Raw genomic sequence first — 27,225 nt, 5'->3', positions numbered from 1 at the left:
ACTCGTGAAAAGTTACAGTACAGTTACGGTATTTGTACCTCGGTTGTTTGTGTCAAATCCATTTCCTTCCTCATAAAAAACAATTTGAAAGCAACATTGTTTACATGCATGTTTACTAGGTTGCAGTCTTCTTCTTTGCTGCATTATGCTGGGTTATGGTTAGTGTCATTAGTGTCAGTCTGGAACCTTTTTTGGCAGGAAAAACATGTAGTACAGTTAGTCTACTACTTTCCCCTACTTCCAGTCTTTATGCTAAGCTAAGCTAACCAGCTTATGGTTCTAGCTTTATATTTAGTGTACAGATATGAAAGTGGTATCGATCTTCTTATCTAACGCTTGACAAAAGATGTATGTATGTATTCCCAAAATGTCAAACTATTCCTTTAAAAGTCTTTTCTAAGATCCCTTCAAGAGGCTGGCAGCATTAGAGACTAATGGATGTGCGGTGTCATCAGGGTTCATGAAGCTTTTGATTGAAGTGTTTGTCAGAGAACCCTCAGCGAGTTTCAAAGCCTGGAACCCCAGAGGTTTCACTAAAGCACTTTCACTTTTTTGAGTGTACACAATTTGAATATCTGTGCCAAGTTAAGCTCTTCCACTTCTTTCCTTATTTCCATTTTTTAGAGATATTTCAATCAATCTCATAACAACATCTGTAATAACATTATAACACTAGAAAACGACTGCATTTGTATGCATGTGGATTTTAACACAGATGATGTAAGATGAAGATCGCTGAGCAAGATTGTGGAAGCAAATATTGTAATTTAATTTTGAATACTAAAATCCAAAAATATGTGGACCTAATTGTCATGCTAGAGACAAACTGGGGATCAAGTTAATCTCAAAACCCTCGTCTCTAAACCCGTCCATCTGAACTAATATCATAATCAGACATGGACCAAATCAGAAATTATATTTATTTCAATCACATCCACGGGGCCATGAGTGCTCTCAGCGGAGAATCTATTCAGATTTATAAACTGATTATAGCAGCTCAGATGAATCATATGTCAGTGTTGGCTTTGACTCTTACAGATGTACCATTGACTTCTTACATCACACATGTCAAATCCACTGCATGTTTCACTCACTTGTATCCCAACAGTTTTTTGCTGCAGGTGCTGCAAATAACCTGATATTTCAATGCATCTTGGATGTATTTACACCTGGGTTCTTATTCATTCTTGAGCTCACAAATTAAAATCTGATTACCCTTGATGCATGTCAGTGTCAAAGGAGGACATCAATTAAGTAATTGATGTCCTCCTTTGACAAATGACTCATCTCCTCCGCGCTGCTGCAGAATACCCTGCTTGGCAGACTTTCACTTCTTCATCAGTATTCTGAGTGTGAGGTGGTACATATGGTTGGATAAACAGGTAAAGCCAGTGTCCTGTCCCCAGAGGAGGAAGAAGGAATGAGAAGAGGCACCGCAAAGGCCTTTACAGAGCTCTCCTTATCCTCAGTGCGGGTTTTCGACTAATACAAAAGAGCCTTCTGGAGTGATGATGAGAAGGATGTCAGGAAGTTGTTAGGATAACAAGCACTGCAGCATCCCGCTTTCCTACTCGCTCAGTCCACTTTCCATCTCCACTAATCCCTCTCCGCCCTGTACCCTCCTCCGTCTTGTATCCTCAAGACAGGTTGTGAATGTCAATACTACTTTGATGCCGTTGGAAAAGATTGAATTCAATATTTAATTTTACGTACTTTTGAGTCTTTCACGAAACGTGTTCTGCAAGCTGAAAATTTCATGCTGAGTAAAAGCGTACCTGTTTAGATGAAAAACTCAAATTATATTTATAAAAATTGCAGATCTACAGTTCTAGTCTACAATACTCATCAAACAGTCCATCAAGTCTTTAACTGAATTTATGTTCTCTGAAGTCTGATAACATGCTGTTTCGGTTGTGACATTGAACTGAAATTTGAATTCTCCTCCACTTTTTGTAAGGAAATATAAAACTAATACTGTGGTTATTGTCCATGGCAGCAGTTGTCTGGCATCTGAGAGCCAGGGTTGCTAGGAGACTCTCTGTCAACGTGGTGATGACGGCAAACGACGAGACTGTCAAAACTCACAGCAACAAGTGGTCCTAACCTCAACACTCTGTATGTTACACAGTGGTGAATCACAACGTGGAGTAACTAACATACAGAGTGTCTTCAAACAGTTAACAACAGTTAGTTAACTGTTAACGGTTAGTGTGTCAGTTGGTACCAAATATTCACGCCCCTGGAAAACACAAATTAACGTCGGGGGCACTGTCACTGCAGAAAAATAACTAATAGTTTAATTTCTTCTTTGTGATAATTAGAGCTGCAATGATTAGTCCATTAATCAATGAGTCTATCGAAAGAAAATTAATCGGCAACTATCTTGATAATCGATTAATCGTTTTCCAGCCAAAATGCCAAACATTTGATGTTTCTAGGTTTTAAAATGTGAAAATTTGCTGTTTTTCTTGGTCTTACATCATAGTAAGTGAAATATTTTGGGGTTTCGGATTTTTGGTCGATCAAAAAGACATCTGATGACGTCATCTTGTGTTCTAGCACATTGTGATGGGAATTTTTTAGTTTTCTGATGATTTATAGATCAAGCGATCAATAATGAAAATAATCAGTTGCAGCTCTATGATGATAGGCCTGTGATAATTACAATTTTGTAATTATCACAAAATTGAAGTACACAAGTCAAAACAAACAAGATGATATATACTGATTTCTTGGCAAAAATGAATTTTAATTTTAGTTTGACTTTAAGTTTTCAAGTTGCTACTGAAGTCAAAATTCTTTGACTGCTACTTTCATCTCAATCTGTGCTTCTCATCCTCCTCTGCACACACCTACTGTTACCCTCTTACCTACTTTATCTTCCTTTACTTTCACCACTCCACCAGCCTCTCACACACACATACACACACATATATATATATTTATATATATATATATGCACACCTACCCCCACTCACCTGCAGCTATACCCTTAAGCCTTGAGGTCTTTGAAGGAGCAGAGAGCGGTGCTCCCTGGCACATAAGAAGCAGGATTAAGTTGTTTATAGAGCTGGGCTGTTATCACATAGCACATTAACAAGATAAACACTTAGACATTAGTCAAACACACGCTTGTACACACATACATGAAGGGGGGGGGGCGGGGGTTTAGAGGAAGAGGAACCGGTAATTCAGAACGAGGGGAGGAGGGGGTGAAATGTGCTATGAGGCAGCGATAAACAGATAGAGATTTGCTGGTTTGCTGGTGGCACATATTCAGGGGAGAGTTGCTGCGGCTTCTCAAAGGCTCCATGGGGTTCCAAATGAAAAGGCTCCAAACGAGCATGGATAGTTATCTGTGTAAGACTCTAAATATTCATATCCAAATCCCAGCAGTGCTTCAAAAAAGAAAAATAAAACTCATAATCAAGCCGAGACATATCACTCAAAACAGATTACTCCTACATATTTGGAGACTAAATCTGAAACTAGACAAGAAGAATTATTCTTTTGTGTTGATCAGCATCCTTTGGTCCCTTGAAAGGCACCGTACTAAATTTATTGTCATTATTATTCTTATTATTACGGTATCATAACAGGAATGCCGGTGAGCTGAATAAATTGGAAATATGTTTCTCTGTGTAGCTTCTATTTTCTGCCATTTCCTTAGCGCTCTTACATGTCATTCTGACTTTGACCTTTCCAGTCCTCGTACTGTCTGCTTGTAATCTCGCTGATGAAAGGACAGTACTCACTGAAAGCGACTCTGGATAAGACCAGGAGGATAAAATAAATTATTAGTTTTCAAACCTGCATTATTTTCCTTGTTCCTGCCACCACACCAATCAATTCTAATCATAAGTTACATCAATGTACAATTATCTCCCTTCACGTTTGCAGGGACTGCTGCCCTCCAGTAAAATGCAACACAACAATCAGGAATTCAAACAATCGAGCCCGAAAGCACTCAAAATCTTCCATTCTTAGCCACAGCGTCAGCATGGCTCTCCACTGCTTTGGTCCAGACTGAAATATCTCAACAACTATTGAATGGATTACCATTAAACTTTGTTCAGACGTTCATGAATCCCAGACAATGAATTCTAATGACTTTGGTGATCACCTGACTGTTCCTCTAGCACTACCATGAGTTTGAAGTTTGTGGTTTTGAGTGAAATACCTCAACAACTATTGGATGAATTTCCATAAAATTTGACACATTCATGTCTCCCTCAGGATGAATAACTTTAGTGATCCCTTGACTTTCACCATCATCAGGTCAAAATTTGGTTTGTGGTCAAGTACCTCCAAAACTAACTCACCATACCCGTTTGCATTAAGCACTAATTAGCAAATATTAGCATGCTAACACGCTATACTATACCTGCTAAACATCAGTATGTATCACTATATCATTGTGAGCATGTCAGCATGCTGACATTATCACAGTTGCTAGCATGGCTGTAGACTCTCACAGTGTCTAAACAGTCTGCACAGTGAAAGCAATGTATTAGCAGAGCAGCAGCAGCAGCAGCAGCAGCTTTTGAATGTAGGTCACCCACTTTTTGAAAACAGTCAGGAACCCAAAACATAATTACTGTAGTTACATACATATAATGAAAAATATGCTTCACTGCTTGCCCACGAGCTACTGATTAAGACGTATGCTACATAACCACAAAGTCCACGGTTCAATTCCAGCAGTGGATCCTCGTTGCGTGTCATTCCCCATCGCTCTCTCTCGCCCCTTGTTTCCTGTCATCTCTCTACTGTGGCTATAACAAAGGCGTAAAATGGCTTTAGCTGTAGAAAAGCTGTTAGTCTTGTTAACTGAATAACATGCTAAACGTGACCTGATTACATCTTATTCTCCCTTCTACGGACTGAATTTTTAGTTTATCAATGTTTTTAGCATGGTGTGTTAAAGCAGAGGCTGTCTACCTTGTCATTCTCACACTTTCATGAAATTTAACATTCAGCCAAAATAAGCAAATGCACTATATCACACAGCAGAGGCCATATTATATATATATATATATATATATATATATATATATATATATATATATATATTCCACCTGCTTCACAAATAGCGGATATAAAAAAGGCAAATTTGATATAAATGGGGATTCCACACATCTCAGCTGTCTAAACTAGTCAACATTAAAATTACCTGCCACATTCAAACTAATATTCAACCCTGCTTTTGAAAATTGGGAAACATCTGCTGCAGTTAATTTATAGTTCATCTAAAATTCAGATACAGATCATTTTGGATGTGAATACTCCAACAAAACAAGAACAATCCCACCATGTTGACGCAACAGTTATAACTACTGCAGTTATTATTATATTGAAAGGGCATCCTTTTATCATCTGTTGCCCTAAAGATAAGTCACGAATGAAAATATAGTCAAAAAGCCCAAAATGAGATATAAGAACTGTCCTGTAAATGCCTCAAACGCCCAACCAAAAATGATGACTAGCATAAGAAGACAACACTAACAGGAGGAAGGACAACAGAGACAGATGCTCCAACAATTTCATTATCAGCTCCGTGTGTGGGACGCCACGTAGGTTGGCTGTCACAGTGCGCCGATCAGCTCTGATTAATATCCCCCTCGGTCGAACCGAGCCAATGACATCGTCGCTACTAGGGTGTACTTGTAAGCCTCCACCTCCTACTCACGGTGCATTGAGGAAGGGTTGTGAAAATCAGTAGGACAGCCGCAGGTATCCGACATACAGCTGCTGTTGTAATTAAAAACCGCCCCCCTTTAAACAAGGCACCCGGAATACAGATGAACAACCTCAAACTCTCCTTCTGTACTTAGTGATGACGCGCCCACAGCTCCACCGCGCCGTCGCCACAACAAAACATGTGTCTGAATAAAACAACAGCCGGTATAACAAGCAGCCGTCATGTCGCCCCTCTGTCCCCGACATCTGCTCTCTGCAACCTGGGCCGTTTAGCCCCCAACCCGCCGGGCTGCATGCTAAAGTAAGTCTGCGCTGTGTTATCATCAGTGCGGGCAGTCATGCAGGAAATGACTGGCTAGCCTGGCCTCTGCTAATACAGCACCAGTTCCTACACTGGCCGCAAGGCAGGCGGGCTGGGACCAGATGTAATCACTCCCAAGATAGAGGTGGAAGGTGGCGGACGAGGAGGGGAGGAGGAGGGGGGCGACAGAGGAAGAGATTCAAAAAAAAAAAAAAAAAAAGAGGGATATTGTGTATGTGTGCTAGTTTAAGAGTGCTACGTACTCACACACATACTCGCGTAAACCTGTGCGGTTGGCGGGCGGCAATATGGAACTTGCAGAGACTGCCAGGTACAGTAATGGCCTGGAGGCATGTGTGTGCATATGTACGTGTGTGTGCGTGTGTGTGTGCGCGTGTGAATTCCAAAACACCCCGAGGCGAGAGAGGAGGTGAATCTCCAGATGCATCACCTGAAGGCTCCCCCCCCCCCCCTCCCCCTCCTCTCTCTGCAGACTCGCAGCCGCTCTCTCTTGACTTAATCCGGTCTCTGAGACGGACGCCTCGCTCCATTACAAAGCTTCAAGAGGACTGAACAAGCACAAATATTAAAACCGTCTTCCTTAGATTGTGTTGCTCTTAAATTTTGCACTCAATGCCTCAGTCGCCTGAAAGCTTAAAAATCCCCCCATACGTCTGTAAGCTCTCCTCTGATCCTATTTGGAGATGATTTGATAGTTGAAACAAGTAAGGGATCTCAGCTTTCACTTAGATTCACATATTCCTGCTATTTTAGGGGGACATTAAAGTAATTTTACTCTAAGGTTATATTCCAGGCTCTTCCAAGACAGTAAATGTATTTATAAAGCTACTCGGATTTGCAAACTGAGACAGTGACAGATTCCCTGACAACAGTAGGAAGCTTGTTCCGGGGGAATTGACACTTATGGGCGAAGGTGCAGCTCACAGGTTTTCATTCAAATGCAGGGAACAAGGAGGAGTGCAGGATAAATCAGTCAAGGTCTCATACTGTGGTCATATGGAGAAAAAAAATGCACCAAAAATGCATTTCTGCCTCTTCTCACTTTACACGGGTTCAGCAAAAAAAAAAAAAATTAACTGAAATTTCACACATTCGATAACTTTTAGGTGAAAATTCAATAGTATTGTTTATCTGGCTTGAGCAAAAAAAAACAAAACAAAAACAGTAAGAACGCAGCATCACAACTGGGTTGGGGTCAAAGGTCATAGGCTACAAGACAAGAGGTGGCTGGAGAAAGATCAAGGAGTAAATCCGCATTTGATGCCAAAGACCATCTTTGAGGCCTTCCTACCATATACGATCACCTGTTATCATGTGACCACACTTCTGTTAACTGACAACTGAGGAAACTCTTGCACACTGTCACCAGTTTATGAGAGACACAATGTTTAGGTCATGGACCTATTTGTCAGGCATTAAATTCACAATATGAAACAATACATCTTTGTACTTAAGCAACAGGTTGTAAAAAACTTTCAAAAAAATCTCAAAATCTCAAAATACCTGAGCCAAATCTCCAACACGAGACAATTACCACATCAACACTTCATCTAAAATGAGACAAATATAACCAAAAAACCCACATTTTCTTAACAGGTCACAGTGGAGACAACCAAGCATGGTAATATTTGGGTTATCAACTTTTTCAACAAAATGGCAATAACTCAAACAAATGCCAAGATCTGGTTGCTACAGCGAGCCCAAAAGTTCATCAGATGGGAATCTACACCTTGCTGAAGTACATCTCCTCCTCTGTCGTGCTCTTCCATATTTATCTTTGGAAAAAGGCGGACGTGATGACACCCAGCAGGCTCTGGCATTCAGCGAGATGATTAAAATGTTCATTAACACCGATCCGTCCAGGTGATGAAATCTGTCACGCACCCCTGCTGCGCCCACATGGAAGCGCCTGTGAGATATGACGCCGTAGACGCATAAATCCACGCGCAAACACACAAACACGCACGCACGCAAAACCACTCGGGCGTTGACCACCTGGCCCCACCTGGGACAAACATAATGCGATGTCACCTCTCGTGCCAGGTAAATAAACAGTCTGTTGAAGTAATTGTCATGTACACACACAAACAGACCCCCCTCTGCTGATTAAATGAAAGTCCCTCACACCTTTGAGCTGGTAAACATGCCCAATCTGTTGGATTAAGACCTGAGAGGCTAAACAATGTAAGCTGCTCCCCGGCTTCTCTTGTTATGATCTGAGGCTCTGGCTGAATGTGTGGGCACAATTAAGCTCAACTCACATAGAGAATGACTCATCATTTGCTCTTTTACAGTCGGCCTACTGGGGCCTAAATAACTTTATAACACAAACCACTTACACACTCGTTACAATAGTTTCATACCCACCTACAGCCACTAATGCACAGTTTAATTTAGACCTCACACACACACACACACACGTCCATACACACCATGCCTAAACAACACTCGCTCCAGGGGGGGGGCCTAATCCACACAATCGCAATTAACACAAATACAGTATATGAACGTGCGTACATATGCACATTTGCCTTGACAAAATACATACCTACACAAATTTGTTTATTAGTAATAGCTCCCCTCTCGCTACTGTGACCTGCTTTTCTTACATTAACCCCCCGAACACACCCAGCGACTCATTAGTCAACAAGTAATGAAAATCCACCTCCCTAATAACACACACACACACACACACACACACTATACTATTGGTTTAACAAAGACATATCAGCTCCAAAAAGCAATATGAACAAAGTTTTTTATTAACGTGCGCACACACCTTCACATATTGATGCATACTCAATAAGCTTGTGCATATAAACAAAACAGGACACACACACACACACACTGCTGACACCTCAGAGCAGATGCCTGACCTCCCCGAGGCCCAACAAGGACAAAACGGAGAGCGTACAGGGACAATAAACGCAGATCTATGGGTGTAATGAATAAGTTACACACTCCTATCAGGGCAGGCAGCGGTGACAAATGCTTCTCATTCACTCATTAGGCCACTGGCTGTCAGAGGAAAAGCAAGAGAGACCAAGGCGCAGCAAGGGAAGCTTATTGGGTTTTAAATGGCCGTGTAATCCATTTCCTTATTGCAGATGAATAAGCTCCTGTCCACAGCAGGTTTATTTATGGATGAATTAAACACGTACGCAGTGACAGGGAAAAGCAGAATGAATCAAGGCGCGGGTCTGCCACTGTACACGTCTGATCCTGCTGGGAAAAACACCGGTGAGAAGGACAAGGGGAAAAAAAACGAACAGAGGAGTTTATTTACACATAGAATATGAATCATAAAAACTGTGGAAAAGATTGAGGAAATGGAAACACAGAGTGTACAGAAACATAAATCTTTGAATGAAAAGAAGTTATTTTCAGTGAACTCCAGGAGGATGAATTAAAATGATGCCCCACCTGTTAAGTCATACAGAACCTTATAAAGGAGAAAATCACTTTTTATCAAGTCAAATAAAAAGTAGTAAGAATGGTTAGAACAAATAAATCATCTATTCTCAGTTTGTCTTCATATCTCAAGGTCATGCCTTGCCATTTTGTCTGTTTCCACACCAAAAAAAAGGAGTATTAAAGTAACAGAACAATGGAATGAATAGATAAAAATGAGAGGAAATAGAGGTATCACAGAGCTCTTGACAAGAAAATAGAAGAGATGGAGTTCCATGTTGCCAGACTAACTTGCCCTCTGACCCTTTGTCCATCTCCTCGGCATGCCCAGCCAGCACTTAACAGGTTAATAACTCCTGATCCCTATCCCCCCCGCTGGCAGGCCAATCTTTTTAATATACGGCACTGCAGGCCAATTTCAGCTGACGGCGTGCAGCAATCAGCCATCTTAGCGGGATGAAACCCGTTTCTCCAGGTTTGGTGACTACCCCCCCTCCCCCCAGAGAATTAACTCTCCTGGGTGAAGCAGTCAGTCAAACACCCGCCGGTCAACCAGCCAGACATTAAACTTCCCCCTAGAGAGAATGAAATGCCTTTAAGCATTATCACCTGAGAGACAAAGCTTCACCGAGAGCGAGACGGCGCTGCTTCTCTGAGAAAACTGTTTTTTTTTATCCAGTCAATGACCTTATTACCAGTCTTGACCCTGTATTACTGCACCAATTGACTTCAGACAACAGCACTCTATCTCAAGTCACACTGTCCTTAACCCTTACTGTTTCTCAAACATTCACCTCACTTAAGTCAACACTAGAATAGCTTCTCCTTCTTCTAGTGACCTAACACAGCAGAGCCTGAGAGCAGAGTTGCCAAGTTTACTTGGACATCAGCTTGATGAAATGTAAGAACTCACTTTCAAGTTTGTTAGGGTTGCAATTTGAAATTAAAGATACAAGAAATCCTAATGTATTCTGAAACTGTTGCAGTATCAACACAAAAATCCAACAAAGGTTTTTCCTTCAAGTTGTGAAATACTGATCATTGACTGGACTTGAGGTCGCCATGGGTCCAGTCAGTTCCAGAGCCAAGCAGGAACCGAATTACATTCAATCAGATTGAGTCGGGCGGGGTGCCAGTATATTGCCACCTCAGTCATGGATCTGGAGGTCAGCATAAGTAATTTGTCACAGCGGATCCAATCAGCTCTGATCATGGGCTGCATTGGTGTTTTCTCACAAATTCTCTCAAGAGAATTATTATCCTTATTTGAATCAAGGGTCTAAGAATAGATGATGTTGTATTGCTGTATAGATTGTAAATTAAAATGATACATTTGTAATATTGGGCTACATAAATAAATAATGACTTGTCTTAACTTTGTTGATGTCAACCTCATTTTGAATTGAATCCAGTCTGACTGTGTTTGAAGCCCACTGGGACCTCTACATTAGAGAGTGATGCAGGGAGCCGGGGCATACGATGAAGCTGGGTGTACAAACACACACAACCATTTTGGAGTGTGACTTTATCATATCTGACAATGGTTTTAAAGCAAAATCACACTTAACTTGCACCATCAACATCAGTGCATTGTGGAGCATTTGAGATTTATTGCGCGGCTTTGACCTCCAAGTAGGATCAGCAAAAAATCTGTACAAATATAACGAATAAAAAACATTTACTGCTCTTCCGGCCACAGATTTATGTTGAAAACGTAACATGTGCAGACTTACTGTGTTTGCACAAACCTTTAAGAATCTTCAAGACCCACAGGAACTGTGTAAAACTGGCTAGTGCATGTGTGTGTGTGTGTGTATATATATGTGTGTGTGTGATAATTCTGCATGTGCTGCTCGGTGTGTGTCCCGGGAGATTTCTCTTTATCTGACTCTGCTTTACAGTAAACATGACTGTCACTGTTACACTACAAGTCCTGTGGGGTTTGACTAATGGCTTCTCTTAATGACATACGCACACAATTGCACAAAGACACACACACACACACCTCTTTAAAAGCATTTAAACATACCACTCACTTTGACGTCGCACAAATGGGATCTGTGCTAATGTGACATGTAAGGTATACGTGCGTCCTGTCTCTGACTATAACGGCAGATTTCCTAAATGGGTTCGTGCACGTACGTCACACGCGTCTGTGCAGTTTTGTAATCCACGTTCATATAAAAGAACACAAGGTAACACAAACAACATTCTCGCGTATGCAAGTATAAGTAGGAAAGGGGGAAATCCCCCAAACAAACAGAATTAGAAGGCATCACGCAGGAAACAATAATTATCGCTTCTCTGAAACAGAGAGAAAGGAGAAACGTCTTTTGTGGGATGTCAGTGGGGCTGACAGCGCCTGAGGAGCGTTCGAGAGATCACGTCTGCGGCGCTATCATTAGACAGGAGAGGCAGCGCGCTGATCACGGGGAAGCATGCTGACAGCACATGAAAAACAGGCGCTTGTGTATCAATTCGTCCTCGTCTTCTCTCTCTCTTTTTTTTTTCCTTCCTCCGATTTTTGCTTCCCCTAAACTGCTCACACATTATTCCTCCTCCTCCACTCCCAACACACACACACACACACACACACACACCAGCACACTCTGGTAGTCAACATCAAAGTATGATGGAACGAGGCACATCATTAGCAAGAGAAGACAGAGGCGAAGGAGGATGAAATCATTTAGACGCCGCTGTGGAGAGGGAATTACTACGCCTGTCGGGATGAGGGGAGCGAGGATGGAGGGAGAGGGGAAAGACAAGAGGGAGGAAGGAGGGATGAAAAAGGAAAGGGAAAGGGTACAAATGAGGGGAGAATGAAAAGTCAACAAGAAGGAGAAAGATAACGGGTGGCGGTAAGACAAGAAGGGCAAAAAAAAAAAACAACAAGAAAAAGCTACAAACTCAAGAGAAAAGCATTAAGGCCCAACAGGTTTGTCAAGGCTATGGAGTCGGGTTGGGTGATGACTATTTCCTGATAATACATGTGTGATTTCATGTGTGTGTGTGTGTGTGTGTTGGGGTGGAGCGGGGGGTCATCATTTCTTTTCTTGCGCCAATCATCTCCTATCCTCAGTGTTCCTCCCCGCTGTGCTCTCCGGTGTCAGCGGGCCAGGCGGCCTTGTTTGACAGGCTGAACACAGTAATTGCCAGGAAGCGGAGAGATGAAATGTGGAGCCGTTGTGATGTTTTAAACATGACGCTGCTGTAGGCCGAAGTTGCACGGGTCTGTGCCTGCCTAACAAGTGGGGGTTGTCAATGGACTTGACAACATTATTTGACTGTTTGAACTCAAAATGAAAAAAAAAATATATATATAAAAACTAAATCCCATTCATAAAAGATATAAAGTTTTTTGTCTCTGGGTGAGGTGAGGTTTTTCGTGTGTCTTGAAGGACATCATTGAGGAGAAACATTTGGGAGATTGGCTTGTAGTAATGTTATATGTTAAAGGGATTTTGATACAACTTGGATCTACTTTTTGTCATATTTGGCCATTATTCCATTTGTTAATACTAACCTTGTGTTTAGCAAGTGTATTGCTGAAATCTGAGAACATCAATTAAAAGAAAGAAAGAAATGTGACAAGTCAGAAGATCAGACAGGTTTTAAACAAAACCCCGGGTTTGCCAAACTTATTTGGGCAATTAGTAAAATAATCTGTTCATAACAGCTTCGTTGGGTGATATGACAATCAGTGTTGAACAATGCCGCTTTGTTTCTTGAACATTTTGGGAGTCTGTTTGTTTGCCATCTTACAAGGAGTTTGATGGAGGGTTGAACTCAAGGTGTTGGGAAATCTCAACCCAAAGAAGAGAAACATGTCTCCCGCTAACTCAAAGGCTGTTTTTTACATGTTATGTCTTCTTCTTGCTAGTTAGACACCTTTAGCTTTGCTTACACTTAGCTGGTAAACCTTCAGTAAAGAACCAACTTCAAATTATGTTCAAATTAGCATTCAAATGTTTCTTAAGGCAATAAAGTAATAGTTTAAATGCAGGACACTGACTTGTAATATAGTATTTCTATATTGCAGTATTGTGTTGTAGTGTTGCTGCACTCCTCTCTCCTTCTATCCTGTAAGCAGTTTTCATTTCTTATAGGCTACTAGTTAACTCTCCTTCTTCCTTGAATGCAGTTTTTTTCTTATATTATAATCATTCTCTTTGTCTGTTTTCCTGAGGGTTTGGGGGGGAAGAGGGTCGGCGCTCCCATCATCAAACAAATGAGTCGATGCAACAGGAAAAAAACGTCAGTAACTGCTAGTTGTTTCAGGGGGAGCAACAGAAAAGCAGATCACCTTCAGGAGTTTTCCAATGATTGCTTTACTTTTCCTTTGTTTTTTCTTTTGAAATGCGCACTGTGATAACTCTGTTCCACTGTTTGATGTTGTGCTGAATTGCACGTTATCTCCAAAAGTTTCTGCCTCCTTAGCAATATAGGAGTTGAGTTGTGTGCAGGGGTTGCAGCTCTTCATTCATTAATCTTTAGTGCGCGGGAGGGTTCTCACATTGACAGTGATTTTTTAAAAAAGTGCTTAGGGGCCCTTTTGTACATAATATCAGGGTATAATAAGTTAGAATAGAAACATAATTTTATATGTTTCAAATTTAAACATCATAATAAATCTATAGCTGTTTGGGGGTCCTATTAGTCAGGGGCCCAAGGCAGTCACCTACCTTGCCTAATAGTAAAGTCCACCCCTGCTTGTTCTTATGGCTTCACTTTCCAAAAAGAAAACATCATTAACTAGATATAACAAAATCTACATTTCTCTTTACCTATCTGCCTCACAAAACCATACAAAAACCCCTTCACAAACACATAAACCCTTCGGGGCGTCACAGATAACCGCTCTTTCCCTTCTATCCCCCAAAATGCAATTAGCCATTATGTGGCCCTCTATAATCTGCCATGTTCATTTTATTTGCCTTTGATACAGCAGGGGCTTATCTCGCCAGTCTTTACACAGAGCACCGCTTACATTCCCCAGGCAAAGGGAAAACAAAGTCAAAGTTATCAAATCCACAAAAAAACTAAAAAAAAAAAAAAAAAACAGAGGGATAAGTCAGAGTGAGAGACATAGAGGGGAAAGATGCTCGCTCTGTTTGACAGGACTTCACACCGTAAAAAGGGAGGTTAGTCATCTGAGCCCTTGAGAAATGCATCAGAACCGGTCTGGGATGTGAAGGAAACTGATGACCTTATTTTTCTGTGTGTGCATCTGTGAGCGTTTCTGTTTGAGAGCAAAATAGATGGACTGGGACACAGATATGAAATCTAATTTCAGGTCATAATCATTCAGAGTGTGTGTGTGTGTGTGTGTGTGTGTGTGTGTGGCTGTGTGTGTGTGGCTTACCATCATTGCCCTGGCTCCCTTCTCTCTTCAGCATCTGTACCGCCCCCACATACTTCTTCAACTGGACCTTCAGGACCTCATTCTCCCTGCACAAACACACACACACACACACACACACAGATCATATAACCAATAAAGGAGCTATAACTACAGTACCTTATATGGAGGAATTTTAATACTAAATATCTTTACTGGAATTCATTAGACTACAGCAGATTTGTGCATTTAGATCTGTAGATTTTTATTTGTCACACTCAAGACATGCACAAAGTGACAAAGGCCACATTTTCTGTCCAACAACTCTGGGAGCTGCGACAAGCCAGTGACAGGAAGTTGTTTTCCCTGTTTTATAACAGCATGTGGTGGAGGGAGACGGTGTGAAACTTGTTGTGACTTCTTGTCACCTGAGGAACGATGAAAATAAAACACTTGAAATCTATTCCAGGTGGTCAGACAGATATATTCACAGAGATGTGACTTGAATCGTATTTCAAACCTGCGGTGACAGAAGTGCAGTCATGCCGGTGATCATCCTCACACCAATTTATTATCACGTTTCAGGTGGAAATGCACCAACTGTGCATTGAGGAACCGACCATCCAAACCAGCTCTGTTGGTGAACTGAGATATATCCAGCTATGTATCTTCAAACTATACATATATAGGAGCTACAAAAACAGATATTGACTTTTGAATGTGAATCTAAATGCAAAGCAAATAGTTGACAGGCAGCTTGGGAAGTTATTTATTAGCCCAAACTCAAGATATTGATGGATGAAGAGCAAGCAAGCCAAGGTGTTTTTAAGCATGTGAACATAAAGTCACGTCCGTAAAGAAATTATTTTCAGAATTTGGTATGGAAGAACTTAACTGGCCTGCACAGAGCCCAGACCTCAACTCCACCTCCAGCACCAGCACCTTGAACTGGAACACCCGCTGTGAGCCAGGCCTCACAACTCAACATCAATACCCAACCTCACTAATGTTCTTGTGTCTAACCAGGAGCAAATCCCTACAACCAGGATCCAACATGTTGTTGAAGGCTGTTAAGGCAGCATTTTAATGCCCGTTTTGGAAAGAGGTGTTCAGCAATCATATATGGGCGTACTGATGGGGAGTCCACCTACTTTTGGCTACATAGATTATTCAATTATAAAGCCAATCTTTTGCTCACTAGACTTCTATCAAGGCAAAAGTTTGACAAAAGGAATCCAAGAGCTTATAATGGCATCAGGAAGATTACACTTGTGCTTTGTCATTCAATTATGCATTTTGTTCCCAAGGAACTTTGCAAATATCACATAAATAATAATAAAAAGAAAATAATGAGAGATCAAAATAACAATATATCAGAAATAATATAATGGATGGAAATACTGCATATGCATTGGATGAGCTGTCATAAAGTGTAGTACCTTCAAACACATCCCCATCTACGACATAATGATCAAAACCAAAATCACATGCTGTAAGGAGTCTAATGTATCTACAGTATCCAAGAAGGTTCTCCATGATAGTCTTTTTTCTGCGCCCTACCACTCATGTAATATTAAAGAGGCAGCAGTACACCTTCTGACCAGCGTTTAGCAAGCAAGCAAGAGCAAATCTGGAAAATTGGATTTCAGTGTTCAATATCTCAGAGGTGTATTTTATAATAGCACCTGTAAATGTAATCCAGACATATCAGATAAGGACACAGTCTGTGTAGAATACACAGGTTAATGCAAGGTGTGAATGGGGTCAGAGTTTGAGCCCGGTTAAGCTACAGTCCTACATAAGCCCTGCTCAGAGATGTGGTGGCGTGTGTGTGTGTGTGTTTTGGACTGCGGATGAGGACGCACAGACACACAGTGATAAAGAAACAGAGTGAGAGACAGAGGCAGTCTCTTTACAAGCCGTAACTGGCTGAACATCATCGACTTTGGGGAGGAAATCAATCAGAGTTGGAGTGTGGCTTTATGCCCTTGGCAGTTAAATTTAACAGTCTTTGTCTTGCTCCTCCGCCACCCCCCCCCCTCCACACCCCTACCAACCCCTCATTCTCCACGGGTGATTTTTTGGTGCCCTGCTTATCAGCCCTCATTCCCCACCATCACAGGAGGCGCCTGCCAGGAGACCTCCTGAATCCACATGACGAGCTCTCCGAGGAGCCGTCCACGTTGCTGTTATCAGAACCGCCCGCTGCCCAGACGCTGTTCCAGCCTGATTAAATTATAGCTAATACACGCCGCTCGCTCTAAGTGTGTGTGTGTGCTTGTGGAGCGGCTCGGGGAGACACACAGATAATTCAGACGAGGCTCATTTTACTGAGAACGTGTCTGTTGTTACACCAGCAGGCAGATTACAGCCTTTAACAAAATGTGAGTGAACTGGCCTTGATACGTGACGCTCAGGTTAAAATGTTCTTTTAGCAAATGTAGAGCTTTTACTTATTAATACCTCCATCACTTATGCAAATGACCAAATGGCATTGCAGCTTGTTTGTTATATGTGTCTCTTTCAGTTAGTTTCTGACAGACATAGACATGGAGAAAACATTATGTCATCTTTACAAAGGTGAAACACCAATCTCCATGAGCACACAACTACAGTACATGTGTTCACTTAAAGACACTATTAAAGCTGCACAATGTTTTTATATTAAAGGAGACGTATCATGCACATTACTACGTCTCTATTTATATTCTGGGGCTCTAGTGGAATATCTTTGCATGATTTACAGTTTAAAAACTCCTTATTTATCTTATAATGGCTCTTTATGCAGCCCCTCAATTCAGCCTCTGTCTGAAACAGGCCATTTTAGCTCCTGTCTCTTTAAGGCTCTCTCCCAATGAGCCCACTCTGTTCTGATTGGTTAGCTTCTGGAAACTGCCCCTTGGGAAACTTCCTCCTGCTCTGGAGGCTACATAAACGAACAGTAGTAGGATTTCACTTCTATTCTTTTCTCAAAACAGAAACTTCATTGAATCTGATCCGAAATATATGAGTGGACAACGCAAACAACGGAACAGACGGCCATTTGTGGGTATCCGCGAACAATCTGATGTCATCACGAGGAGGAAGTTGAGCTAACATTGCAAATGAAGCGTTCAGAGCAGGCTGAAGCCCTGGGCTTTTGACTTGAAGGCGGCATTTTACACACGTTCAGCTCAAGTTTTAGACCATGTTTAACATAGACATCCAACATCAAGTCATTATAAAAAATAACTGAAAATCGTACAAAACATGATATGTCCCCTTTAAAGGACCAGTGTGTAAGATTGTGTGTTAATGTCCCCTTTAACAATGGATCAAATGACTATGTAATGAGAAAGGGGTTGTTTGTAGTGAAGAACCCAGAGAGAATTATCACCCAATTCTGAATTTCCCATCAGCTCTACAGAGCTTTTCAGCATCTTTCAGCTCATTGTTTTGGTTTTACAGCCAACAAATTCTGCTTGCAACAAGCCCCGTTTCCTGCCTCAACTGTTTTCTATGAGAAACCTCTGAAAAACCACCTGTACACTACCTGCCCAACATCAAACAGCAGACAGTGAAAAACTAACAATTAGCTGGTGAACATAGTGGAGCATTTAGCAACTAAAGAGACACATATTTCCCTCAGGAGATAGTGGAGACCAAAACAGAGCTAAAAGGAGAGTGAATATTGGAGTTACATTCACCAGGTGAACAGAAACATGACTCCATGTGAATGCTAATGTTGCTCTGCATCTGCTAGATGTGTACATAGGCGACTGTTTGCCAACACATTAGCCATATCAACTTAGAAGGTGAAAATGAGTCACTGCTGTGTTTACAGTGTGTTCTGCTGCCCCCAGTTGGCCAACAAAGCATTAATGTAGCTTCAAGACTAATTCAATAAGTCGTCACAGCAGACATTTGACTTGACTCGAGCAGGAAAAGCACAGGTGTAACCGATGGGTCTGCACCAGGATCTCATTAATGTTAGTAATTACACCTGAACTTTTCTGCTATAATATGTCAAAATGTCTGATGTGAAAAAGGTCTTTTACTATTACTCCTGCTTCTATCATCTGTATTATTAATACTGCTTTTATTATTATGATGCAGTGTTTGGTTTTATAACACTGTGTTATGAAAGCGCTTTTCCATTTCCATCTCTAGAACTCTACAGCACAATAAAACACAATATATCTGTTTGGGATTGACAGGGTTATCAATCCAACATGTCAACAAACTTCACCAGATGCTGAGAATTGAGTGAAAACTGTACCACCGGTCCGGTGCCATCACTGCTTTGAATCTACTGTGAGCTCTTTCTACATCTGCTTCATCAGTCTGTGTTTTTAAAAAGACAATGGACATTGCTTGCAGTCCATTATGTGCATACATTCTAATTGGGCATCACAATTTAATACTGCAAATTCGAGTCGTTGTAGTAAAACACTTCAGTTTGTTCAGCCTTGTTTGTTCAGAGAATCGTTTATTCATGGCAAATGTTCATTGCGGTGAATAAACGATTCTCTGAAGGAACAATAATTTAAGTGTTGCTCCCGTGCTGGAGACTGAATTTTTATTTTCAGCAGCCTGATAATGAACACATTTTGCTGAATTATTGATCACTCTGATACAACTGAAATGTTGTCCGCTGATGTAATGTGCTTGCTCTTTGCATCATTTAAGACAGAAAACACCGCTTGAAATGAAAAACACAAAGAATGTTTGAACAGGAAAAATGTGACCATGTGGAATATACTGTATCAGCCTCAGCCTTGTTCACCACTAAAAGGTTATTACTGGTAATGAGATACATCAATTAACCAGATCTAACTAATAGATCAGTTTTTTAAGGGCTTATTACAATTACCTTTTTTTAATTTGGTAATCTTTGGTCAACATGTGATACCTTTTAATGTGGACATTCTACCTATGTAAGTAAATCACACTGCTTACAGCAAGGACACATTTTAAGAGTTACTTATATCGCCTGGAGCATCCCTGAGTTTAATCATATGTATGACTCCTTGCATAAAGAGATATTCATGTTCCCTGTATACCACCTCCGATATGAAAAGATGTGCAAATACAACAACCAGAAGACAAAATTCTCTACATCATGATACTAGATGATGGAGTCAAGCACAGCTGTGCAAGACAAAATTCTGATGCAGGTCTAGATCACACCTACATTACAACGTGTGTGTACAATATAAACGGTCTTGAGGGAAATTAGTGGGAAATGTACACAGGCTGCTGTCAGCTGATATTATTGGAGCTGTCAATGGGACAATGTAAATAGAGAGGTGTTCTGCAGGATATGAAAAAACATCGCTCTTTTATACTTCAAACAACAGCCTCAAATGCACAGCGCAGTTTCAAATCCAATTCAGAGCAGACTGATAAAAACAGGACCTGGAGGTGTAAAATAAACCGTCTGTGTCCTCTGGTCGCACAGCAGCTCAGGACACCACATGGTAAATCCAGCACAGCGTTTCTGGTTTTCCCTAAGACATAAACCTGCTCAACACTGACAGGCAAACTCTTTTCCACATGCCTCAACATCCTCAGACATTCATTTTCTTCCTTTTCTATTTCATCTATCCTCTGTGCCTCCCTTTATTGTGAGCAGAAAATGCATTAAGTTTCCCATCAAGGCTCAAAGGCACAGGATGTTTTTCTTGTTGTATCTCATTTCATCCTCTTAGGTCGATACTTCTATGTGTAAGTATTTTAATTACAATTTTTTTTTCCAATTGTTTTTACATTTGAACAATGAGTCGTTTTGTCTTTTAAGTGTCCGAAAATGGACCAGAGTCCAGCGCGATGTCTTCGAATTGCTTGTTTTGTCCAACTAGGCAACCAAGCATCAAATCATCACATTTGAGATGCTAAAAACAGTCAAATGTTTGGCATTTTTGATTGAAATTGTCTGAGACATAGAGCCATAGGTTCCCAACCTTTTTGGATTGTGACCATTTATAGTCAAGCAATGCCTACTTCTGACCCCTTGTCACAAATATCTCTGTGAACTGTGAGCAGTTCAACCAATGACTGATCTTCCCTTATAAAGACAGTATCATTTATCATTTACTATTAAAATTAGAGTCTGAGGATGTCAAACTCTAAGTCAAAGTTATTTAAGTTATTTAAGCTCATCCTGATAATCTGTACCAAATTTCATGGCAAGCCATCCAATACTTGAGACATTTCACTTAAAACCAGGGATCACCAATGTCATCGGGATACATCGTCTGGCGACCATGAATATCTGGACAGAATATCTGAACAGGTTTGCTATGAACTTTCATGGCAATCCATCCGATTGTCAAGAGCGACCAACATTCCTGGGCATCATTTAGTGCAGAAGAAATGTTTTTTTCTTGTTTTTTCCTATCTTGTTAATCTTCTTGTGTCACCTTAGATTGATATTGTGACTCTTCGGGGGGCCTAACCCCCAGGGTGAGAACCTGTGGATTAATAGACTACTTTTCTCGGCACAACCTCCAGAAATTGGAAGCAGTTCTCAATTTCTATATGGCAAAGGAGAACATCACATGTTTTCTGTTCTGTGCCTTAATGAATTCTGATTTATGTGTTTGGACGAGTGAGTAACCTGCCTGTCCTACACAGCGTATATGTATACTATTATCTTAAGTACCCACTTAGGCTGCAATCCTAGGATAATGGACTTGCATTGACTTCCTCAACACTCATCATTACAACAACTCACAGGACAGAACCTGAATGATGGATGCCAAACAAAACTAAAAGTTCAAATCCCCCTTAAGAGTAACAACACTATACAATTTTCTCAACCCCAAAACTGTAGCAAGAAACTGCAGCTTTGGAGCTCTGTTGATGTTTTGCACTTGAGAGTGACCCATAAAGTTGTTTGATGCTTTGCTTCTAGTGAATGTTGGATCGCTGCAAATGGTGAGTGTTTGAAACTCATCTGAAACTGTAAGTGTCTTCTCCGCCTTAAGGGACGGTAAAGTTTTAAATGAGTCTGTCGAAAGAGAAATACTTGCTCGGCATCTCCGCTGCGGAAACTGCATCATTCGTCCAGCTGATATGGGACCAGCCACAAACTGCTTTCTCATTAAGGGCAATAGTCTGACCCAGAAAGATTGTTAGTGTGAATGTCTGCTCAGAGGATAAGCCTTTTAACTACGTTGGTCAATAAAACTGTTGAAGTCATCTCATCTTCTTCCACGTGAGAGACAAGTGAGAGAGACAGATGAACAGTGTTTGAGCATAAGAAGATAGATTTTTTGAAAGAGTTTGTGATAGTTTTGTGCACAAAAGAAACAGTGAGAGAAAGGCTGTGTGCCTTAGAGATAGATTTAAAGACACTGTTACTGTTTTGTGTGCAAATGAAGGAGATGGTGAAAGAGTGTGAAACTGCGTTAGAGAGATAAAGAAATTGTGAATAATTTGTGTGAAAGAGAGAAAGTTTGAGTGTATTTTAGAGAAAGCAAATAACAGACTAATAATATATATAATATATAGCACGCCATATAACCACAACATTTGCGGTTCAAGTCCAGCTGCGGACCCTTGTTGCATGTCACCCCACATCTCTCACTCCCTTTGTTTCCTGTCATCATTCCACTGTCCCTGCAATAAAATATAGAGGCATGGAAAGACCCGCGCTCCTCCCCAGGGCCCTAGAGTGATTTTTCTCTCTTTTATATTCCCTCCACCACTTCCTTTATTATTTCCGTGCTTGGTAGTCGTCTTAATGTGCAATAAACACGGCAAAATTGGCCGTTCTTCAGGTACGGTTTGGTTTTGTTTGGAAGTAGTAAGCGAGAGGTACAAAGACGCCTTTAGAGACAGACAGCTCAGTCACTGGGTAATGCTCCTGAGTGCAATTTACTGCTCAGCCTCAACTCACTTCAAGCATACACTCTTGTGTCACACTTCCAAAGGCTCAATGCCCAGAGCTGTATAAACACACAAACACACACATATATATATCCACACATAGGAACAACAAGGCTATGGGGTGCAAGGCTGGGTTGTTAAGACTTCAGAAGAAGGCCCACCTGGGTAAAGTGACATAACTGACTTCCCAAAGAAAGAAAACAATGAGCCTAAACACTCTCAACAAGTAAACTAGGCAAACTTCACAGCAGCTCTCTCTGCCTCTTCTTAGATCAGCCGTACCAGACTGCCTGGAGAAAAGACAGTGGCTCTGCCAGCTAAGAAAAAGGCATCTGCTCCCATTTCTTTTGTGTGTGTGTGTGTGTGTGTGTGTGTGTGTGTGTGTGTGTGTGTGTGTCCGCCTGTCCAACCGCCCCCTCTCCCAGTGACGAGGTACCACTTCCTAGCCCAATCCCACTCGACTGGCCGCCTTCCCATCTTCCTGCTGCGAGAGGCCTGCTTTCTGCACTGCCAATTGATGTCTAAAAAGGGGGACAAGAAATAGTTGTGGGGAAACAGTGTGTGTGTATTTGTGTGTGTGTGTGTGTGTGTGTGTGTGTGTTTCCTCTACTGCTATCCTTGGGGGAACAAGTTTGAGGGTTAGACATTCTGGACATTTTTGTAATGTGAAGTAATTTTGGTTTTAGACATTTATTTCTAAAGCAACTATTTATTGATGACTAAATGGTGTTGATCACTGACAGCGAGAATATCTGAATAAAAGCTGCTGTGTGATAAATTGATATCATACTGATACTGAGATGTGAGGCTAGATATCAAGTGGGAAAAGCAGGGCTGAACAATCTGAGGGAAATATTTAGTTGCAATATTTCTAACCAGTATGTAATTTTAATTTAAAGGTACCATGTGGAGTTTTCTTATAAACAAACAAGTTTTTTAATATTCAGTGTTTCTCACTAAAATACTGTATCCTTCGAGCTTAAAAGGTGTGTTGAATGTTTTTCCTTCTTCAAAAAATATTTGAAAAGTCAATTTTTGCAATATTTTAAAATCTGTATTGTTTATATACATGTTTGCTATCTAGCTTCTTTGTTACCTTTGCTGGCATAGTGCAATGTCTCTTGGTGTTACCGCCACCAGTGAAATAGCGTGACACCATGTCATGAGTGTGATTCACGTTGCTCTCACGCTCACACACATGCATGTGTGTCCTTGTGCAAGTCCATACACTAATATTCAAAAGTGCTGTTTTATTTACTGGTGGTTGCCACACAGTTGTCCACTTATGGTAATAAAGACAAGCACTGGTGCACAATGTAAAAGTTTTTGTATGTGACTGACAACCCCTAATGCTGTCAGCTCTGCACTTTATAGCTGATTCAGCTGTGTCTGTGTCACTGACTGACAAGACAAAGTTGCTTATAAACTGAGTTGCTAACTGCCTGTCTGACAGTTTCATGACAGGATCAGCTAGATCCTTTATCTAAAGAAAGACTCACCACTCTGTTGGTGTTTTTGAATGGAAAAAAGACACAGTCAACTCTCTATGTTTTCAAATGTTCTAAATTTATAACAGAGCTGTAGCTGAGTAAAATGAACAGAGAATGTCTCTACCTGCTTAGTCATCATATACACATTACTAATGACTGGTTTGTTCTTGTGTGTAGAAATGTTATGAAAGCATGAATAGTCATCATCTAAATTCTGTCACAATATTGACATTGAGGTGTTCAGACAATGACAAATGTGATATTTGATTTTGGAAATGCAATGAAAAACTGGTTTGACAACAAACACATTGAGGATTTTGCAGATTATCCTTTAAGAACAGAACTGGTAAGGACGTTTTGAGCCGGTATACCAACACAGTGGAGGATTGTTACATGGGCTCTTGGGTTTCTAGCATTTGTTACAAGTTGGGAGCGAGGATGTGGGCTGGTATGTGTCAACATGTGAGCAAGGGTCTTACATCTTCATGTTATATTTGGAGGGGTTTGTGAGTAAGGGTCCTTCTGTATATCTCAGTTTTTGTGTGTGAGTAACTCACTAAGTGAGCAGCAGCTTGTTTTAGCCCACTCCCCTCTATCGGAGTCTACGTCAGCTGAAATCTATCTATGGCGGCTCGCTCATCCTCTGCCACCCCCATATACAGCCGGGCTTAAGACACACACACACACACACACACACACACACATGCCACTTCCTTGGGTTTGGATGCTGCTCTGCTATAAAAGTACTATTACTAGGAAAAGGACTAAAATAAGCAGCTGACTGGCGGCATCTCCCTCAAACAGCGGGACCATCTGGTGCTGCAGATAAACATTTAACCTAAAAAATGTCTTTTCTCTCAAAGTGATCCCTGTCAAAGTCAGTGCAGATTATACCTCAAATAACATCTCAATTAGCTCAACAGCGGTCAAGTACTTCAGCTAGGTGTCGGTCGGTGACCAAGATAACAGTCCTTTTACATGTTAAGATATTACCGTTCAGTGTCAGATTTTATGTCAGGCTTTCTGACTCCCATTTCACCCTTAGTGCAGGAGAATCACAAAGAATTGTGGGATACATAGCAACCGTTGCCAGTAGCCTCTTTCATTGAATGATGCTGACAGCTTCCAGCCCTCATTCAGTGGCTAGCTGCTCCTTCAGTGGTATTTATAGCCGCTATTGATCGAGACAGATTTGGCTGAGAAGGAAAAGCAGCACTTGAGATTTAGCGGCTGACTATAGAATAGGCTTTGTGTGTCCGTGCGTGTGTGCGCATGTGTGCATGTGTGGAAATGCACATTGCATGTCACAGTCACCTGCAGGGAGAGCGAGGCAGTCGTGAGGCCATCTCTACCTCTCTTGCCATTTCCACTCCATTAAAATGTTCCATGTGAACACGAGAATCATCATATATTAAAAAACCCCATCAGCTGCTGCACTGTCCTCTTAAAACTACAAACCCATCAGCTTTAGAAGTCCCTTCTCACTTAACGTGAGTCACTTAACTTGTACTCGATCAATCCTCGCTGGTGCCTTGACTTTCTGTAGGAGGCTACTATCTGGAAACAGACCTGCTGGGGCTTTCTGTTTAGACTGCTGATGACTAATCCTCTATTTAAAGGCCTCAGACCTCAACTGAAGACTTCTGGCATATAGGCAATCAATTGTAGATGGTGAGATGACGCAATTCACTTTCAGGGAAACTGTAGGTGGTCACTTATTGGGAGAGAGTGCATGTATAGAGGGGTGCAAAAGTCTGAAATCATGAAATGGTACAAAAACTTCATTTCAAAATCATATAGATTATCAAGTTTGTGCAGGTTGGACCAGGTTAAAAACCAAAAGCCCAGCCAGTTACTTTCCTCTGGCGCCAGGTCTGCATACAGGAACTCCTCAGACTGAAAACAGTCCTGTGTAAAACAATACATGGGGCTGTGTTGGTGTGGGCGTGTTGTTTTAAGTGCCAGTGAGACAATGAAATACGATCCAGCAAGTCCGGTTGGAGTAACAGATTATTGCGTTTAAAGTCTGATCAGAAAAACACTGCACAGCGGTTTGTTATACTCACAGAGTGGAAAGTTATCACGCTGCAACCCTATTTACTGGGGCTGCAGCGTGATAACTTTCTAACTACCTTACTACTACAGGAAGAAAACCCAGTGGGCTTATCTGAAGCCTCCACCTAAATGTTAAAATTTCATAGTGTTATATAGAACACAAAATTCACATACAGAAAATAACATGACAACATAACAGTGAGGGCAAACAAATAGTAACAAAATATAAATTACAGCAACAATAATAAAATCAACATGAAAGCAGAAAATGTGAGTGTGTGATGTATTTGAGTGTGTGTGCATGCATGTGTGTATGTTTGTGAGGGAGATATTGGTTTACACACCTGTATTTACTCCTGAGCAATAGTTATGATATGTGTCACTATGAGTGAATTAAGAAAAACATGGATACATGGACAACAATACATGGGGAAAAGCAGTTACAAAACAGCAGTGAAATCTCTTCTTATATAGAAACAGTTTTTTTCCTGGTGGGAAAAGCTATTCCATAATTTGGTACACCTAAGTCTCATCAAAAATTGACCTGTCCAAGTCAGAAATTTAGTAGGATGAAGATCTGAAGATTGAAAAGTTGAGTAAGAATGGACCGGTGATTTTGCTTTAAAGTAAGTGTTGAACTGCCCAGGAATATTCCCTTCACTTGAATGTATATGTAACGCATATTTGAGAAATATTGATGTCATAAATAGTAAGAATCTGGAGTTTTTTAAATAGAGGAGCAGATGAGATGTCACTCTGATCGGGTTGCAATCCTAACAAAACGTTCCTGTAGAAACAAAATTTGACTGATAGTCAGGTTGATTTCTCCAACTCAAACTCTCATCAACTGAAAATGATAGTTAGATTTTTTTATATTCAAAGATAGTTTCATTAATCTGAATCATGTAGCGCAGACAGTTAAACCAACATTAGCATCCTTAAGGATTGTGTCATCTGCAAACATTATTGGAGAAAGGATATTTGAGACATTAGACAAATTATTAGTATGGATAAGGAATAATAATGGTCCAAGA

The 27,225-nt window shown here is 40.9% G+C and overlaps 1 protein-coding gene across 6 annotated transcripts in view; it reads right to left on the bottom strand.

Annotated features, from left to right (window-relative positions):
* Positions 1-27,225, bottom strand: part of snx29 (sorting nexin 29) — a 149,392-nt gene that overhangs the window by 98,138 nt on the left and 24,029 nt on the right. For all 6 annotated transcript variants that reach the window (XR_006399360.1, XR_006399359.1, XR_006399358.1 and 3 more), the window contains exon 14: positions 14,799-14,884. Coding sequence is in view for 1 of the 6 variants with exons in the window: in XM_044337314.1 (XP_044193249.1) it covers positions 14,799-14,884 (86 nt within the window). In the remaining 5 variants the exon portion in view is untranslated. The remainder of the gene's footprint in view (positions 1-14,798; positions 14,885-27,225) is intronic.

Source organism: Thunnus albacares, chromosome 20 (assembly GCF_914725855.1).
Source record: "Thunnus albacares chromosome 20, fThuAlb1.1, whole genome shotgun sequence".
Taxonomy (NCBI): domain Eukaryota; kingdom Metazoa; phylum Chordata; class Actinopteri; order Scombriformes; family Scombridae; genus Thunnus; species Thunnus albacares.
Note: the sequence above shows the minus strand (reverse complement) of the source record. Positions and strands in the feature narration are given on the sequence as shown.